Source organism: Camelus bactrianus, chromosome 7 (assembly GCF_048773025.1).
Source record: "Camelus bactrianus isolate YW-2024 breed Bactrian camel chromosome 7, ASM4877302v1, whole genome shotgun sequence".
Classification (NCBI taxonomy): Eukaryota; Metazoa; Chordata; class Mammalia; order Artiodactyla; family Camelidae; genus Camelus; species Camelus bactrianus.
In genome coordinates this window covers 46,912,698-46,930,715 of record NC_133545.1, presented here as the reverse complement: position 1 = coordinate 46,930,715, position 18,018 = coordinate 46,912,698, and the positions used below count along the sequence as shown (strand labels likewise).

General features: G+C 37.3%; 1 protein-coding gene across 6 annotated transcripts in view; it reads right to left on the bottom strand.

Moving 5' to 3' along the window:
* RAPGEF5 (Rap guanine nucleotide exchange factor 5) overlaps window positions 1–18,018 on the bottom strand; it is a 241,565-nt gene that overhangs the window by 50,981 nt on the left and 172,566 nt on the right. For all 6 annotated transcript variants that reach the window (XM_074367361.1, XM_074367358.1, XM_074367360.1 and 3 more), the window contains one exon: window positions 2,198–2,276. In XM_074367361.1, coding sequence (XP_074223462.1) covers window positions 2,198–2,276 — 79 coding nt within the window. The remainder of the gene's footprint in view (window positions 1–2,197; window positions 2,277–18,018) is intronic.

Sequence of the window (18,018 nt, the reverse complement as noted above, 5' to 3'; positions counted from 1 at the left end):
AGGTGAAGAGATGAGCTTCTTACTGCGGCTGCATATCTGTTCTACAATCATGGACCAGCCAGATTAAGCAACTTCAAGGACTGAAACCTGAACTACTCTCCTCTACTCATAGTTACCACCGTGTAGTTACTTAATCTTGTTCTCTTCCCTACAAGATGTATTTTTAAAAATATTTACTGATTAAATTTACATTTGTACTTTCCTGGTTTTCTGTATCAGGGTCCATTCATTCTTGCACATTTTGCCCATGCTAGATTACACTGATGTACACGTTTAGCTGGGGGAGGGGACAGTGGGAAGGTATTAGGTGAGAGCTATACCTTTAGCATAATGCACTGAACGTTAGCCAACCGAGGGCTGTGAGCTTAAGTAATGCTTTTTTTTGATGATAAAAGTTGAAAAGCTTTAAATTTTATCACAGTAAAATATCCACGTGAGATATCCAAACACAGCACAAACGGCTCTAATCTGTAAGCAATGTTCAAAATCAACGAGGAAAAACAAACAAAAAAATAATTTAGACCTCTCCTTAGAAGGTGATAGCAGTAGAATATAAAAGATATCTTCACTAAGATGTACATAAATATATTTCAGATTAAATATGGATGCCATATTTTTGTAGTTTTTATTATTTCATAAAAGGCAGAGCCTGCAAATATACCGAAATAATCATGCAGGAAGACTCCTGGCTTAAAATGTCCTGTATTTCATGAGTTTTATAACTAGTAAAAAGCCTGCTAGGAACTGTAACTAAATATTCATATAAAATGTCCTGACCAACGACTCAAAACATGTTTATATCCAAGTAAAGTTCTAGAGATTCTTCAGGGGAATTCTATGAGGCATTAACCTATTTGATAATAATCACAAATAAAAATAGGATCATATTTAAAAACAATAGTTTGAAGGCATCTAATTTGCTGTAAAACAAACTATTATTTAACAGGTGGTAATTCTTTTGGAATTATGTTAACATTAAAATGTAGAAGAAATCAGCTCATAGGTAATTTTTCCAAAACACTTATAAAGAAGAACTTGACAACCTTGTAATTCTTGCTGAATTTCCTAGTAACACCCCTACTTGGAAGCTGTGGAAGAAGTCTGTTTTTGAAATTTTCCAAATTCACAACTAACAATGTTTCAAGATCAATTTTACGAACTGGTTCTAAAAAGTTTCAAAATACCTTTGTAGCTTTGTGTAGCCATGCAATACAGTCAAGCACTAAAAAGGAATGACTAGTTTTAGTTTATATATTTATTAAGAGGGATTTTACTTCGATTATGCCTTTATGGCGTTTTAAAGTATTCTCTTAAGTAGGAAAATGCTGTAAAGTGGGGAAGAAATGTAACAATTATTTATCAGGAGAAGATTATTACCAAGACCACTACCATCAAGGCTCAATCAAACTTAGGTATATGCAAAAACAAATAAACAAAAAAACCCTAACAACCCATCTTCCTAAAAATTTTCATGTGGGCTCAAGTGAAATCTTCAGTTTGGTTTAGTAAAAACCTGACAGTTAAAGAGGGCTACTGAAATACTTTTGCAGCATCTTCCTTAAACATTGTGAGGCAAGACACTCATTTGGAAACTTTGAATACATTCCCTTGGCTTGGCTTTCTGGCCTTTCATCTACTGCACCTGTTCTAGTTGGTGTATAAAATCCTAAAGCTTCCATCATCCTAAGAGAACATGCCTTGACAAAGCCCCGAAATGACAACTGACTTTGAGGGTAAGACCTCCGACGCGGGGAACCCTTGTCTCCCCTGGGGGCACCTGCCCAGAAACACACTATCACATACATATGTTTTCCCACCTGAGTGGTCTGGCACTAATTGGCTGATTGTTTCCTAAGTTCATGTATTGTCAGTCCTCTCAACCTCTTGACCCTAGGGTTTACCCAGTAGGCCAAGTTCATGTCCAGATTTCTAAAGCCTGGAGACAGAGGTTTGGAGAAAACATAATACGGGCAGTACAATTTACCCCTGACTTGGAATGTGGAAACAGCAGCTCTGCATTTCCAGTCCCCCTGCCTCTTCTGTCTCATTTCATCTTTCACCTTGGCGAGCACGACGTATTTGACATAGCTGTACTCTACTGAGGGGCTGAATAAATGAAGAAAGGCAGCTCATTCCTAAGGAGAGGCATCGGTGTGAGAGGAAGCCGCCGCAGCGTCCCGAGGTCAGTGAAGGATATTGCCTCAGCAGTGCCTGGCACAAGTCGTCAGTGGTCATGAAGACTGTGTACGTGAGAAGGAAGTCGTCAAGGAGGGTCTCTGCAAAGGAAGGAAAACAGACACAAAGTGAACAAATCGGTGATAAGAAGGGCAGCTGCTTACCCAGGCCGCAGAACAGTGTGCACAGCAGAAACATGATAAATGGTGGTGGCAGGAGGAGGGTGGAGGTCAGGAGCATTTCAGCCACAAAATATATTACATTATCCATTATTTTTACAAACTCCATATATAGAATGCCTCAAGCAATGAAAGTATTTTTTCTTTTTTATTGTAAGTCTCTCTAAACATACAATTTTGTCATTTTTTTTCCTAAAACATCATTTATATTTGTGGGTACAGAAACCAATGCATAAAAAATGTGCTTTTAAAAATAAATTTTATAAGATTTCTGAGGTAGGCACTCCAGACCTACAGGGAATGAAGCCTACATGTTCCAATAAGTAAAGGCTTTTTCTAAAGCCATTTACCAAGGTCTAGGGCAAGAACAATGGATAATAAAACCCAGAGGACACACATCAGGTTCCAAGGCCATTCACCTTTATCTCTGGAAAGCATCTGTAAGAAGTTGGGAAAATGATGAGTGATTTTCTTATTGCCATGAAGAGAAAGTTAAGCCCAGTTAAAAGTGGAGAGCAGGCATAATGTGTCATGACATACTCCTTCCTAATTTCTTTTTCCACCTCTTTAACCAACAAAAACAGGCTCCATTTTTATTGCCTCTTGGCTTATGATATGGAACTGCTAAACAGGAAAACTGACCTCCAATATAATTTCCAAAATGATAGAAAAGATTTATATTCAGAATGCAAAGTAGACTTTTTGCCATAGCACTCTTTATCTAATCTCCTTGCTTTAAAATGCATTTTATGATATTTAATTTTCGTATCTTCTACATTCTGGGTATCAAATTTTGAGCTATTTGAAATAGTAATAAATTGTTAAGAATCATGAGCTTGTCTACTCAATAGCACTGATGCTCTCTTACACCATAAATGTGTTAAGTACAAAGAACTGCCTGGTACAGAACTCTATATTGAAGACTGGAAAAATTCCAGAATTTTAGAAATAACCAGCAACATTTACTTTAAAAGTTATCAACGCAAAACAAGACCATGCTTATGAACACAAAACTCTGATAAAAAGAGGTTGTGAATGACATCTACATTCCTGTATCAGCTGCAGGGGTTAATTTATTTCTATGGTTTGTTAATGTTGCAAAATATCACAATAACCCTGATCCACACAGGTAAGTGGTTGCAATGGTAATGGTTGACAAAAAAGTTTGCTTTCAACTTTCAAGAGGCCCTTTAAATGAACCAGAGGTGTTAATGAAGAGTATTAGGAGAATTTCTTCAAAGATATTTATTTTAGATAAGTATTCCTTACTAAAAAAATAAATTTGACAAATGGCACCAAAACGTAAAGTAAGCCTAAATTTGTAAGGCTCTATCACACTGCAGTATGTGCACAGTCATTGGTCTCACTCACTATTACTCTGTGGCAAGAGCAAGTCCTCCAACAGATGTGCCTGGGCCTCGCTGGGCATAAAGAGACCCGTACTAGAAAACAGCGGGAACGTGGCTGACCGGACAACTGAATGTGAGTGGACATGCTCAGCCTGCATTCCCAGCAGAGCTGGGCGCTCTCTTCTGGGCCCCTGTTTACAAACAATTCAAATCTATGCACAGAAAGGCAGGAGAAGCTTTATTACAAGATCTACCCCAAACTAGTTAACCTGGCAGTGCAAGTTAACAGCTGGGCATTCTAGTGAAAAATCTGGACTATACATTGGAAACTTTGTGTCTCTTTCATTACAGTGTTTTAAATAGTTAAAGTTAAGACCCAACAATGGCATAATGTCTGAACTCCCAGGGTATTTTGGAATCCAACTTGAAAACTATCATTCTGGGATGCTACTGAACAGTAATGTTCACAAATGATAACATTTCTCTGCACTGAATATGGTTGATGAGAATCCTCAACTTCTCTGGTCTGAGTGGAAATGAACACCTTTTCCTTTTCTTTTTTTTTTTTTTTTGCATTCTTTGTTAGATACAGCCAGCAAGGACTACAGAGTAGCCCAGAATCTATTTTGGGGGTTTTCAGTGGGTCCCTAGAGATTGGAGCCAACAATACAGAGAAACCACTGGATGATAGCACTGAGAACCTCACACATGCAGCATATAAAATTCTTGGCGTGACATTCAGGTTCAGACTCTTTGGGATGGTCTTATACTTAGCTAATTTAATGAGGTTGGAAGTATTCTCTAATCAAGATTTACTCCATTAGCAGCTGAGAATACAAAGAAAAACCTTTGACATCACCAGTCATTCCATTCTGGAACAGTCTTAGATAATGAACTGAGTGACTATGAGAATCTGGTTGGATGGTGGCAAAACTGTCTGGCATTCAATTCAATTAATCAACTCACATATGATAATATTTTGTTAAGGGCTTTGACCTAGAAATGCTTATTTTCCCCTAAGCTATACCATATTTAATATTTAACAGCATGTACCTAATTACCTCTCTGCCATAGAAATATTAATTAAAACAATGAGGCTACATAAAAACAGCTCTAGTTAAAAACCTAATGAAAAGAATAACTAAAAATCCTAATGAATACAATGGATTCCCAGTACTCCTAACTTAAATCTTTCTCTATTAAACTACCATGATGTCCTGAAAACTTTCTGTATAAACAGCTTTCCTTTCTTCTTTTTCAGCATTGATACTCATTTCCTGCTCATGAAAGTAATTTATTGATATAATGAAAACAACACACTTCAAATAAAAGTGTATTTTATAATAACCATGCTTCAAAACAGGCTGTCCCATTGGTATTTAGAGATATTTTTAGAACCACAATGGCTATATAAATGATCCCCTTTAGACTACTAGCCACAATGGCCATTTAGAAAGACCAGCAAATCCATCGGCATCCCCATTAAAACACTATAATTATCTATTATATTATATAGTGCTTAATTAATGGTAATTTAAGACTAGGTAAAAAAGCACCTTTGTGTATAAAAAACATTTTTCATTTAAACACATTCAGAGTTGCCGTATAGACTAATTCTGAATAAAAAGATACACATTTTGATTTCTAGCTTAATGAATACCGAAGTATTAATATACAAAAAAACTTTTCTTTGAAATTCAATTCATTAAATTAATTACTAAATCAAATCCCAAGTTCTTGGCTCATCACTGACAAAAATATTCAGCCATCCTTTTGGGAATACCCCCATCTTCCCCAAAATAATATAGCATTTTGTAGTAGCTTTCTTAAATACAGTAATTACTGTTGCAGTATAGAAGCTACAGGCTTATAATAATCAAAACTGGAAGGCAAATACTATTATAGATTTAAGAAGTATGTAACTTGAAATAAAATATATCTATGTGCTGTCAAAATCTAAAGCCTTGATAGAAATGTCTTTAAAATTCATGCCTATAATTAGGCATAATGATGTTAATACAGAAATTTTCCCTATCATCTGCTACTGTTTTACTTTTAAGGCATAAGAAAAGAATTGTCTATTTTTATTTGATTTTACTTGACTGTATTTTTCTTTTATGCATAAATTATTTTCTATCACTTTAAGGGTATCAAGCATTAAAAATTTCCATTTTATTTCTGCAAAACACAAGTGTTTCTAGAACATGCCAGAGCTGTGTCAAAGTGGAATAGTAACTGTTTTGGTACAGATCCTTTTGATAGGGTTCTATTATGTAAATTTAATCAAATTAAAGGAAATGATCTAAATGTTTCCAAAAGGTCTAAGCTTAATGCTTTTTTTTTTTTTTTTGGAAAAGAAGAAAAAACAAAAACAAACCCTGAAATCTAGAAATTAAAATGAGTATAGGGTGACATAGGAACAATTACAGAAATTTACTTCAGTTATTTTTCAATACTGCAAAACACATTGCAAAAATGAAACTACTCATCCGTTAAAGTGAATTACCAAGAAAGCAAATGAAGAGAGTTTTGACAGACAACTGCCTATAGGAGCCATTTAATCTAAGTAAGGTAATGTGAATATTCAACATTTCTGTACTAACTCATACTCCCTAAAGTACTGTTAGCCGTTTTGTTTCTGCTTTCAGCTGCTGTAAAATTTAAGGTGCTATAAAATATGCTCTATTTAACCTTTATTCCAAGGAGCCAAGAAAGCTTTGTACTTGAAAAGGCCCATTTCTGGCCCTGGAATGTTAAACTTACCGTTATTTTTTGAGAAGCAATGCCAAAATGTACAATGTAATTTGATTAAACACAAACAAACAAAAATTAATGTTCACTTTTCAATCTTAAAGTGCTATGCCACTGATAAAAGCCATACTTGTTGCTCACTGTATTTTACGTTTCAGAAAGTAACACTAATGACCTCAAATGCAGCTGTTTGTCATAGTTTTTAAATTCACTCAACTCCTGCCTACTTTTACAATTCAACCAGAGTATTGCTTAGCCATTCAAAAACTGCCAAAACTTGGGATCTTGTTTTATTTTTAGGTATCAGTTGCACAAGAAACGCTTATTCATTTAATGCTGTTTCTACACCGTATCTTAAAAGTCATCCCTTTAATGACAGGAGCTTATTATAGAAAAGGATTGCATGGCCCTCCTTCAATAATGAAATCCGTTTTTATTTTAACTTGTAAAATTTGGTTTTGGAATCCCATCCCATTTCTTTAGGAAAAAACGATTTGAAGGTTTTATGTCCTTGCCTGTGTTTAATTCCACATGCTGCCCTTTAAAAATGTCACTAGGAGCACGGAGTATTAAAAGCAGCACTTTTATCTTCTCTACACAGAGAAAGGGTCATGGTGGCAGGTCACCCTGTCGTTACAGAAGGGAGAAGCCCCATGAGCTCTTGCTGTCCCTACCCCAATCAGCTGCTCTCAGTGTCCAGGCACAATTCATGTATCTGCCCAGTCTGCTGGGAAGCTCAGAAAACAGTATAAATCATGCAAAGGGAATCAGAGAGCTGGATTCCTACCTGCGTAGTAGCTAAACTCTCTGGGCCTTAGTTAAATCACCTATTAAGTGGATATCACATCCACGCCTAGCAGAGCTGTAGCAGCAATTAAACAGAACAGGATATCTAATGCATCCGGCAGAGAACCTGGCACACATCAGGCACTCAATAAATACTAACTGCTCTTTATTTTCCTAAAATAACATTATGTATGTCCTGTCCCAGTTCCCCAAGTGCCACCAGGCAACCAACACAAACTGTGTACTAAGGACGGACTAGATAGAGGCATTAGTTAAGGCGCTGGGGGTTGAGGGACAGGGAAGCACAACCCTGGTCCGTGGCTTCCAGCTCCTGATTAGAAAAGGAGCTGAGACATGTATCCCCATGAGATGAACCAAGTAAGGTAACACTGAAACTGAGCAGCACTAACCAAAAATGTCACATGAGATGAAGGAGACTTGGATATGCCAGGGAAGATTTCACCAAAAAGGTGGCATGTGAGATGACCACTGAACTTCTGGGAAGGATGGGTGGAGAAAGAGGTGGAGTGTGTGAGCAAAGGGGTGGATGGGTGTGTGTCTGTGGCTGAGTCACAAACCTGTGGCCTCTGAGGCTTATTTTGCCCTTAAAGATTTTTTGTTGTTATTGTTGGCTGACAATATTTGAAAATCAGAGATGTGGCACCACCAGGTCCACATCTCAGATGGCAACCATGGCTTAGAGCTGAGTTGTGCTCTGTCTGCAGGGTGTACTCCCTAGTTGCGCACAGTTCCACCCTGGCTGGCTTCACTCGTTCACATTAAGTATCTGTGGACATGTGAGTTTATAAGTCTTAGTCTACAGTAAAATTGTGAAACAGTAATGGAAGAGGTCATGTGGTGTAACTGAAAAGCTGGGTTAGAGCCAATTCCTGGAGGGTCTTTGAGCCCTAGACTAAGGAGCCTGGGGCTCGCTCTATAGGAAAAGAAAGGGAATTGAATGAAGATTGTCAAGGTGAGAAGTGACAGGAGGTGCAGTTTACACTTGTTGCATCCTGGAAGTCACACAGGATAAAGTAAGAATAAGGGGAGGGAGGATGAGTTCACTTTTAAACACGCTGAATGTTGGGTTCCCGAAATTACTTTAAGTGAAACTACTGAGCAAAAATATCAAACACCAGAGTTTGCTAAAAAAGGCTGGATGATTATGGGAGCTACTGTATAAAAAGGATGGCAGGGAACAACATGAATTCTCAGATTCAGTCCTAGGAAGATGCAAGCAGTGGTCCAAGGATGTTCATATTTGGGCAATGGTAGGAGAAAGGTAAGTTAAAGAAGAGAAAAGAAGAAACTGGAGAATTGGAAGACACAAATGTAATAGAAGCCAACAAGAAAGAAGGATTGGGAAAGAGAGTAGTTCATAAGTGTTAAAAGTTGCTGGAAGAAGGTTCATGAGACAAAACATTCGAAGGCCACTGGATTTGGTGTGTGGATGGTCCCTGGTCTGGTGGCTTTAGAGAGGCCCCTTGGTAAAGGTAGCAGCATACTCTAGTGAGACTGAAAGGAAATAAGGATATTCTGATAATCAGTTCTCACACCATCAACCACACAGTTTCTCCCCAAAGACTCTTCCTACAGTTGAATAGCTCATTGATCAGCAACAGCAGTTGCTCTCACAAATGAGCCAGGAGGACAAATTTCTTTATGATGATCAATGCAAGTATCATTTTACTTAACTATATGAATTAGAATGTGGAAACTGTCATGGGTATGAAGCTTTCAATACCACTCTGCCAGCATCTACCAAGAAAAAATATCACGTTGTCAGATTCACTCAGTCTAATGTAACTGACCTCTCTGAGTTGCTGCACCTTGTATGATTAACATAATATAATGCATTCCTAAGATACAAACTGTGTTCCTAAGCGCATGCCAATTAATGTCATGAAACAAAAATTAATTTAAACATTAAATCTTAAATTAGAAGTCTCAGGCATGATTATTTCAAGCAATAACTCTAATACTTGCATAAGCCTTTGAAAAAAAAGCATGATATTTTTATCTTCCTAGCTTTAAGAAGAATCTCTATAATCAGCTTTCTTTCAAAACTTGAAATACATCATCATTCTGAATATTAATTTTTCTGTTGGTTATTGTGAATCATTAGCATTGAATTTCAGACAAATAAAATTTTATTTATTCATTTATTTTTTGTTTCTGATTAACAGAAATTTTAGGGATACAAGAGAGAAGTTATTTTCAACAAAGTTTAGCAATGGATAATTAACTGCCTATTTTAAAGCTTAGAATTGGCATGATCACTAGATACATTCAAAATAAAAAAATATCCTGCAAACGTACTAATTTAAAATAAATACAACTTACATAACTAAGGCTCTTTCTAACCAATCTGGCATAAGACTGTATGCAAACTGAAAACTTCCAATACAAGAAAATTTACTTTAATGTACTGCCTGTTTGAAAACATTTCTAGAACAAGTATTTTAACCAGTGACTGACAGCAGACATGCCTTTGTGTCTGGTTTCCAGAAGAGTTATAGAGTTCTTTCCAGTATCATATAGTTGCTCTGTTTCTCATACAGGTGAAAGGGACACTTGTGGTTCAGGGGCACATAGAAAGGTTTAGTCGCAACAAATGACCAGACACCTATTACTTAGGGTTGATCACAATGCTCTCTGCGGTGGTGAAGACAAAATTGTAAGATAAAGTCTCAACTGTCACAAGGGTTTGGAATTTGACTGGTGAGATCATTAAAGGACCACACAGTGCAACCTACACGCTCTAACCTGATGAACAGTCCATCCATGCGAATGTCTGAGCAGACCTCTACACCCCACCCCTGCCCACCACCACCCAGCATACTTGTTTTAGCCCCAGAGACCCCCAAATTTGCTTTGAGCCACATCTATTCCTTACTGTGCCCCTGGAAGCCAGTGGTGGCTTTAGTGGGCAACGAGGAAATATTGGGAGGAAAGACAGTAGCTAGTCTATGTGAAAATAACCAAACCAGCCACCCTTTACGGACACATCCTGTAAGCTGTACCATGAGTTTCACTCCCATGATCTGTGCTCCTCATATCCACCCTAGAAGGTAGGTCCTATCTTCTCTTTTGTGGAATGATGACACTGAGACTGAGATAAGTAAGGAGAATAACCACCAACTTAATGCAAGCTACTGTCGGAAGGGGCCTAGGTCCCAAGGTGCCCCAGCTCTGGCTCTCACTGCACAATGCTCTCCTGAGGGTGTGGATCCAAACAGTCCACAGCAGGGGCAGGGGGAAAGGAAGTGCAGGAAAGCCATGGAATCCCGGGTTGGACACGGAGAAAACCACAGATGCAGGAACCTGCTTTTTATTGGCTTTAAATTGCCCAAGATGCCCCTAGGAAGTAGTTTTTTCATCTATCTGCCAGCATGTGGATTTCCTTTACTCCTACTCAAATGTCATTTTGTTGTGATTTTTTTAGTGAACAACTGGCAATAGCAAATAGCTATCAGAGATCAGCCATTTTGCTTTTCGAGAGGTAGAACTGACAATCACACAGAAGGATTAAGACAGTTCACACATTCATAATGCTTTTAAGATGTTTTCATGGCCAATTATACATATTTGTATTTAAAAAATTGAAACGTACAGGCAAAAACTAATAATTTTTTTAAAGGTCAAACCATAAAACTCCTCCTTTTTGTATACATAAACTTCTCCATATTAGACATTACAGACACTGAAAATCATTAGTCCCATTATATTTTGTTCACTCTTTCCCAAATCAAAAGAACTAACTTCCGTGTCAAAGTCTCGGCTGTCACTCACCTCAGTTATCACCTATCAACCCAACATACAGATAAACAGGCCATTAAACATATATCAACTATCTTTGGCCAAGATAGCTTTGCCTTTTGGCTAAAGGTGCTCATACAAACTCCTCGTCTCAAATGGTTCTAATAAATCAGTTTTGTTTTGTTTTAAAATAAACATACTACTCAAAACCTAAGAACATCCTTAGGCCTTTCTGTTTGCATGATTCATGGTGATTCAGGTAGGTAACAGGCACATATGAGTTCTGAAATATCACCCAGAATATAATAATATGATTATATAAAATTATACTGTAACCTGCTCTTATAAGAACAAATTTAATTTGTGCTATTGTTAAAAAAAAAACTTCTTCAAAGCCGTATGACATGAAATATTTCTCGGTATACGTAATTTATTTGTTGAAAAATATTTCTAACAACTAGTAGGGAGAATTTTGGAATAAAAGATGTAGAATTCTCAAGCATAAATTCAGTGGCTCAAATCACACATGAGAGAGGTACTTAGAGTTCAGTAAACCTTGAGAATTAAAAATACACGAGAATAGTGTCAATATTCACTTGTTGAGAAGAATATGAGTTAATCCAAACCATTTATAGGCTTTAAAAAAGTGATTATACAGTGCTTTAAATCACAATATGTTTATGTTACTTTGAAGAGACATATAATTATGGCCTTAGGTCTAAAGGATCAAAACTAACACAAGCTTTCATTTTAAAATTACATTTTCCTTTTCTTTAGGAATCACACTTTGATTTTTTTCTTGGGCATATTGTTCTCCAGCTATTTTATTTTATTTTGGTGGGGGGAGGTAATTAGGTTCATTTAATATTGTTATTTTTTATTTAACTAATGGACTGGGGATCAAACCCATGACCTCATGCATGCTAGGCATGTGCTCTGCCACTGAGCCATACCCTCTCTCTCGCTCTCCAGATACTTTAAAACCAAACCAAACAATACATTTCTCAGCTTCACATGTAGCTAGACGTGGCCACAACTAAGTTGCAGTCCATGAGATAGAAACAGAAGTCACGTGTGATGAACAGGTATGTCCTTGCCTGGTTCCATCATGCCTACCTGGACCTTGATACAAGCATCCATCTTGGTTCGTGAAATGCAGGTCAGATTCTAGGGACACTGGAACAAAGAGCTGTAAGGACTCCCAGTCCTGGCTGATTACAGAGTGGCCTTACCAGCTCTGGACTGTATTTCTCTATTTTTACATAAGAGTGAAGTATAATGTATACCTTGTTTAAGTCACCGTTTGAGTTTTTCTATCATATGCAGCCAAGCCTAATCATAAATAAGCTCTACACACAGAAAATTTTCAGGAACTCAAACACGTGATCAGTAATGTGGTCTGGTTCTCAAGTTTCTCAGTTACCACAAGCAGGAAAAGTACATTTAAGAGACAAGTATTGTGAATTTATCCTGATCTCGTTACTGTGGATTTCTAGAATGCGCTGCTGAAGACACCTTTGCCTTAAAGGTTTTTGATTACTTTTTTAAAAGAACAAACAATCTCTCAAGGAGATGGTAAAATAGTGTAAACTGTCATAGTAATTCTGAGATGTGCACTCGCATTATGTCAGTCAGCACGGGCAGAACTTGAACTTACTAAAATATTTCTACAAAAGTCCTCAGTGGTGAATGAAAATGGCTTTGTAATACCTTCAAATTCAAACCGAACCAAGACAAAAGATGTCACATTTTATATGTTCAACTCTTGAGAAACGATCCAAAATCAGGATGAAAATATCTTCACCCTCTTTTTCCCTCAGCAAAACAAGTGGCATTGGATTCATGATATCTGTAAGTCTGCTACACAGAAACAAAATATGTGATATCAAGCAAGACAGGAACAAAATTTTGGGGGAAAAAAACCTAACTTGCTCTAAGCACTATGTAAATCTTTCTTCATAACAAGTCTACTTAAGGCACACGGAAAGGGATGTAGTAAGAAGGAAAATACCAGATGCTCAACATTAGAACCACTACCTAGCATGAGCCATTCAACTAAATTTCTGTTCATTTCTAGCCTGAGGATTTAAGTAGAAATATCCAGCCAGGTATGCAACGGGCAATTTTAACTTGTGCTTTCCATCTTCACATTAAGTGAAGTTCATTTACCGAATCAAAAGATTCAAAAGTTGGAAGATTCACCAAGGACCCTATACGCTGAACAGACAAGAAATGCTGCTAAGTCTGCAGCAGGAACAGATACAGGATTGCTCTGAAAATAATTTTCTGCCACCATTTAGATTACAACAAGATATTCTGGGGATGACAACAAGATATTTTAGTTTCCCACACTTTCCGCTCACCCATACCTCACAATTCTGTCTCATTTCATATTTATTTCGGATTTGGGGGAAGGACTGCCAGCCAGATAGCAGCATGAAGAACGAGGCAAAAAGCTGCAAACAGAATGAAGGGAACGGTTTCAACTGTAGAGCAAGAAAGCCCCAAGGGCAGAAAATGAGGATAATGGGAAATGTGAGGGAAAGGTTATAATGAGAAAGACTGCAAAGAGAAATGAGGAAAAGCTCAATTATAGGTATGTTAAAGGAAAAATTCTCCACTCGAAGAATAGCCCTTCTAGACGTGTGCTTGTCAATTACAGCAATTCTGTGGTGCTGCACCCTTTACATGAAGCAGTAATTTGATTGAAACATACTGCGAAAGATAAACATGCAGTGATTATAATCAACAAACTGTCATCCACTAGCATTCCTTCCTCACACTATCTGAAGCACACACTCTCATACAGAAAAAAAATCACTATTTTTTTTCCATTTTCTGATAGGATGCTAAATTTTGCTTGAGGATTATCGATCTCACAGCATTTTAAAACACAGACAACATTTGATGATCTCCCTTTAAATCCTTCAGCTGAGGAGATGACACACAAGATTTCAGAGAGAGAAAGAGGCAGAAAGAGGAAAGAGAGTTTTCATCCTTTGACATTGTCTTAAAAGTCTCGAGTAATTTCATTTGCTGGTGTAACAGTAAAACGATGATTTTACTTCAATTACTCAATTGTCAAACTCACTTTTGACACAGTATACAGTCTCCATGAATTTCAGAACCTGCTACTCCTTTCAAATTGCTGCCTGCAAAATGCCAGACTTATATCACAAATTTAAACAAGTTTCTGGAACTACAGCTGGACACTGGCCAAATCACAAATATTTCTATCAAAGGATAGTATTAAATATGTCAACAGATCCCAAACTCACTGAGAAAATATGGTCATTTTTTAAAACTTTCAGATTTGGGAACAGCATTTTCTTCTTAAGGGAACAAAAATCCATTTTCCTTAAAAAAAAAAAAAAGAACAAAAAAATTTACAAGAACAAAACTCAGCACCAAGCTAACTGAGAAACTGCTATAAAGATGATAGACTATAGAACTATAGATAGAAAAACAGAAGTAGCAGCCTTTGTTCCCAAAGGGTATATATTAGGGAGGCAAAATATAAGGGAAAACTAAACAAAGCTATTATCTTTCTCAAACATATTTTTATGACAAAAACTAAAAGTTATACTGGATATGTGTTTCAAAAGCAATCTTAACCCTATGTCAAAGAGACTACACAGAGTTACGCCAGTATTTTACTCATATAATTATAAAACCGAAGACTACTGGGACCTCATAATTCTATGTGAACTTTGTGACTTACTAGACAGGGTTTCTATATTTTACATTTTAAAAGATTGTAATTTTACGTATTCTGATTCTTTGAAAGTGGATAATTTGTGTACATATTTATGGCAACTCTCAGTGTACCAGGGTATTTTATTATTTGCAATAATTTATTCACCAACCATTCTAGGTAATTATAACAACCACAATGAAAGAAATACCTAAGGTTCCTCACAGTTGTCTATCTAAAAAGATGAGTGTCAAACTGAATGTTTGAGGTGGAGGAAAAGCATTTCTGGGGAAGCAAACAAAACGTAAATAAAGCAAATAAAAGGTGCAAAGGTGAATAAAGGAGAAAGTCCATTCATTTCTAAGTCTTCCATTCTGGCCACAGTTTACACAGGGAAACCCTCATGGTTTGGGGGGCTGAGGACATCACCACCAGGACAGGCTTCACAGAAACAAGCAGTCACATGTGCATTTCATTTAGAACACAGTGTGAAGGAAACTTTCAAAGATCCTCTGTCTTACTTCCCGGCTGTAGGAACTCACTCTGGCCCATCAGAAAGTTGTTGATATTTTCCTTAAAAATATTCAAAGAAGAAAGTCTAAAACCTCTTGTTAGGATGCCGAAGATTTTCAAAATCCTTTGAGTCAGGAGACTAACAATCTAATTTCTAAGGTAATCCTTGTCCTTTGTGTATTTCATTTTCCATTTCCTATCTTCAGATCTTCTTGAATTTAACTCCTGACAGCTCTACAATATTTTAGTTTGTTTCCAGTGTGCTTGGGACTTGAACTTAAGTATTGGAAGAGATCATGTGCAGTAAATACAAAAATGATGCAACTAAAAAATGCATTCCAATGATCCCGTCTCATCCTAAATAGGGATTATTTCCCTGAAAAGTAGGCTGTACTCCTACTTACATCCTTATCCATTAAACATCTCCCTTTGCCCATTGGTTATCCTGTAATGAAAATGTCCACATTTCCATTATTAATCAGCGTATGTTAATGACCTTATGCCTCAGCTCTGTCTCACTTCATTTCACCTTGCTTCATTACCAACAAGAGTATTAATTAACCCACAATCTACTGGCAGTGTAACAGCATCAACTGCCTTGTTATCACACATAATATCACATGTTCAAAGGTGGTGTGAATAGATGAGTTCAGAAGATGAACACCGCAAATGAAATCCACAAAGACTGATTTTTAATCATTTCTCTTATGAGTGGTCTGATACAGCATCAGCTGAAACAAGGACCTCTTCCCCCACACGGCCCTTCTCTTGTAACCTTCTTGAAGCAGTTAGCTCAGCCAGTGGCCAGCCTGCTCACAGCTGGAAACCAAGAAGCAGGTCTTTGTGCTAGAGATTAGATCACTCTTTAGTGGCTACTGAAGCACTTGATGTGGGGTTGATAGCTAGAGCTGAATAGGTTTTTACTTCAAGTCTGCCTTTCATCCGTGATTCTAGTCAGTGGACAGAAAAAAATGGTATCTGGGATAAAGTTAGGAAAATAGGTGGGTTCATCTCCAGATTCAAATGATCGCTGTATCTCTGAAGCTGCTTAGTTAACTTCTTCCTTAGCATCTGTGTCCATCAGATGGAGATAATCATCCTGTACAAGCGTCCATCTAATGGAGAGGAAGTCTGCATGAATGGAGTGGTGGCAACTCCTGGCTGTCAAATCTGGAAGGGACCTCAGACATCATATGGTCTAAGTTCTTTGCTTTCACAAATGAGGCAACCGAGGAGGAAATTTTTACACAATTCTAACTATCTCATCACTTTATCACTCTTAACTTATAAAGTCTTCCAATGCTTCAACTACGGTAGGCAAAAACATTACATTCTCCCTATTAGCAATCAGGAGAGAAGCTAAGGGAACTGCCAAAAAACCAAAGCAAACCAAAAGCACAAAGATGATAGAGCAGAACAGAAACCATGTCCTAATATGAGCACTTTTACTCCTAGTTCTCGCTCTTGATGGCACTTTGGGGATTTTCACTGCCACTGTGGATCGCTGTTTCAAGCCTTCACTTTATCTGGAAAAACAAGCCTTCACTGAACAGTGGGGCTCTGTGTCGGCATCTGAGGCACACCCTGGGCAGCTGGAGGTGGTGCTAATGAATTTATTTAGTCTTTCATTGATTTTCTCATTAGCATGTGTCCAAACAAAATTAACCTAGTATTTAAAACTGACAGTTTCATAAAGCTGGAAAAGACCTCAAGTGGCAACCTAGTTCAGCTTTTTGTCTCTGAGAAAGCTATTTCCACAGGTCAAGATGGTATAAGGCTGATATCAAGCATTTCCACGGATGCAGGTTCTATGACTTGACTTCCTGCTGTAGCAAGTACCATCTGGGGATACCTATACCTACTTCAAATTCCTTTTTACTTCTTTTATTTACTTATTTTTTTTCATTGAAATCTATTTCCTTTGGTTCTGAACCCTGCCAAATAGGACGAGAAGTTTCATATCAATTCTCTGTAATACTTTAAAGACGTTAAAATATCCTGTAGCTTCCTTATTTTTAAAGACATGTGGATATAGTTATTCTAAACAAGTCCCTGTGATGAGATTGGTTATTTAACATCCGTTCATTTAACATTCATTATTTCCCTTTTTGTTTTTTGTCTGACTCCCTCCACTAAAATGTAAGCCCTGCGAAGGTAAGGAGTTTGTGTATTTTGTTTACAGATGTACCCTCACATCTAGAATAGTGCCTACACAACAGGTCAGAGATATCTGTGGAAGGAAGGAGTTAAATATTTCTAAGGTATTCATTCCTGTGCACTTAGAAATGCACTGTTACATTTTATTACAGAAACAATGTGTAAAGTTAAAGTAAAGGGATTACAGGGGACGGATAGTATAAGAGCTAGGATGTATTATATTTTATCACTGGAGGAAAACCGTCGCTTTTCTTCGGCAATAGACTGTTTCTGAATATCCCAAAACGGCTTGGTAATAAAACTCTCTGCAAATGGATTTTACTAGTAGGTGATAAATCGAAGCTATTCTATGGAAATGTTATAGCGTAATTTCTCAAAGGAACTTAAAAAGTTTCCCATTGGACAAGGTTATATACAAACATGCTTAAATCATCACCAGGTATGGCCACTGAGACTTGAATTCCAAGCTTGCTACCTCATCAACACTGTAACTGCTCTATGAGGCCAAAGAAACGCCAACAGTAATACAAGGTAACGTGAAGTCAGACCAAGTAGTCTAGGTCCATGTACCACGGCTAAGTGATGGTAATGCCAGCATAAAATGACCACAAGGTTCTGGAGGTCGTCTACCTGAATTCTAGGGTCTCCTCCAGAT